This window comes from Coregonus lavaretus (assembly GCF_964263955.1).
Source record: "Coregonus lavaretus genome assembly, contig: HAP1_SCAFFOLD_764, whole genome shotgun sequence".
Classification (NCBI taxonomy): domain Eukaryota; kingdom Metazoa; phylum Chordata; class Actinopteri; order Salmoniformes; family Salmonidae; genus Coregonus; species Coregonus lavaretus.
In genome coordinates, this window is record NW_028163916.1 from 39,121 (window position 1) to 41,486 (window position 2,366).

Sequence of the window (2,366 nt, forward strand, 5' to 3'; positions counted from 1 at the left end):
ATGCCTCTCCGGAAGCCCGACAGGCGGTGGGAATTGTAGTGCTTTTATAATGGAGAAGATTGTTTTTCTCTTGTAATAGGAGCGTATGTGAGAATCATATTTTCCCCGGTGTAACTTCTGTTGAGTGAAGGGATTGGATAATCGTAGAGTTTTTTGTTTTTTGGGGGGGGTGGGGGGGGTTGATTACAGAAATATATTTCCCTACTTTGAAAATAAACTTCAAGATCCAAAATGCCTTGTTTCCTCTACGCAGTCCCTATCACTGCGAACGTGAGGATCAGATAGGGTGGGAAATGATTCTGGACAGTGAATATTCTCTGGCATTAAAACCGTATTTTATTACCATAGAAAACGTTACATTATAACTTTAGACGCGTATTTGCTTAGTTTGAACGTGGTCCCATCCTGAAGTGACGATCTTGTGTAAGATTCGCAGAGATAAGAGCGTTTTGAACTCGGTTAGTTTCTGCTGCCTGTTGCTCAGCTGCGTCTGAAGAAAACCAGCATCGATAAGCGTCGGTTCTGTCTCTCCATCTGCAAAATGCCACGGGATAACAATACGTCTCTCATTCAGAAAATAGCCAGCCAAGCCAATATCACATTTAAAGATTTCAATGCATCCGCAATTGGGGACAACAAAGTATTCTTGGACAACCAGGGGGATCTAATCAACCTGCTGACCGAAGTCAGGGCTGCAGACCTGAAGATCGCGCAGATGAAACCGAACGGCTCCCATTCCGACCAAAGCCCACCCGTCAAGTACATGCACATCTGCGAGACGGAGTCGTTCAGTATGGGGGTGTTTCTACTGAACAGCGGGGCTTCCATCCCGCTCCACGACCACCCGGGTATGAACGGGATGCTGAAGGTTCTATACGGGAAGGTCAGTATCAGGTGTTTTGACCTGTTGGATAAACCTCCGGCCCAGTCGGAGAGTGAGACCCAGTTCGACCCGCTGCTGCTGCCGTTCCAGAAGGACTGTCTGCGGCGAGCTGTGCTCAGGGCCACCACGTGGTTCACCCATGACAGTAGTCCGTGTATCTTAACCCCGCATAGGGAGAACCTGCATCAGATCGACGCGGTGGATGGACCTGCTGTCTTCCTCGACATCCTGGCACCTCCGTATGACCCGGAAGATGGGAGGGACTGTCATTATTATCAAGTCTTACAGACTGTTCCCAACGCAGACAGTAAGGTAGAGCCGCAGAAGGAGTGGGAGGAAGAGACGTGGTTACTAGAGATAGGCCAGCCTGATGGCTTCTGGTGTGGGGGTGAACCATACCTCGGGCCCAAGGTCTCCTTCTAATGTCTGTGTTGTAAAGGGAGGGATACCAGTGACCAAATAGGGGGGGCTAAATTACTTTCAAAATACTTTGAATCGGTTTGAGTGGGACATGATTTGGAGCAACTGAATGAACTGCAGGTGTCTTGGATATGTCTGGGATAGGCTTTTAATCACCTTATTAGTTTCAATATTGAACTTTCTATATCTCCTGCAAACTTCCAAAGAAGATGTTTTCATCCTGACCAGCCTCAGAAACTTCCTATGCTCTTAACACCATTGTTTGTAACTGAATATATGATATGCCTTATGTGAGTATTGAATGTAAACGTAGAAAGCATTTATCATGTCTTGTTTCCAAGTGCACACTACATTTTCTATCTTTCATTGATTTATTCCAAACACATATGTGTGTATGTAAACACTTATTCTAGCTTTGTTTTATGCTTTAAGGTTTTTTTTTTTTTTGGACAGCTGAAAGTTCTACCAAAACCTTACTGCATATATATCAGGATATATACCCCCCTTCCTGTATCACTCCTCTGTTCTGATCACTCCTTCCTGTATCACTCCTCTGTTCCGATCACTCCTTCCTGTATCACTCCTCTGTTCTCATCACTCCTTACTGTATCACTCCTCTGTTCTGATCACTCCTTCCTGTATCACTCCTCTGTTCCGATCACTCCTTCCTGTATCACTCCTCTGTTCTCATCACTCCTTACTGTATCACTCCTCTGTTCTGATCACTCCTTCCTGTATCACTCCTCTGTTCTCATCACTCCTTCCTATTGGTCAGTATATAGGCTACTGTATGTTTGTTTTAGATGGTTTTAGTTACTAAATGTTTGTGGAGCAATAAACTGTATAAGGTCCTTCATCAGTATCATCAGTGTCATCAGTATCATCAGTGTCATCAGTATCATCAGTGTCATCAGTATCATCAGTGTCATCAGTATCATCAGTGTCATCAGTGTCATCAGTATCATCAGTGTCATCAGTATCATCAGTGTCATCAGTGTCATCAGTATCATCAGTGTCATCAGTGTCATCAGTATCATCAGTGTCATCAGTATCATCAGTATTA

General features: G+C 44.5%; 1 protein-coding gene across 1 annotated transcript; it reads left to right on the forward strand.

Annotated features, from left to right (window-relative positions):
* Positions 1 to 288: 288 nt before the first annotated feature.
* On the forward strand, positions 289 to 2,162 carry LOC311117665 (2-aminoethanethiol dioxygenase-like). The gene has a single exon (XM_084192598.1). It carries the CDS (start codon positions 542 to 544, stop codon positions 1,304 to 1,306), a length of 765 nt encoding a protein of 254 aa, XP_084048724.1. The 5' UTR covers positions 289 to 541; the 3' UTR covers positions 1,307 to 2,162.
* Positions 2,163 to 2,366: the final 204 nt, after the last annotated feature.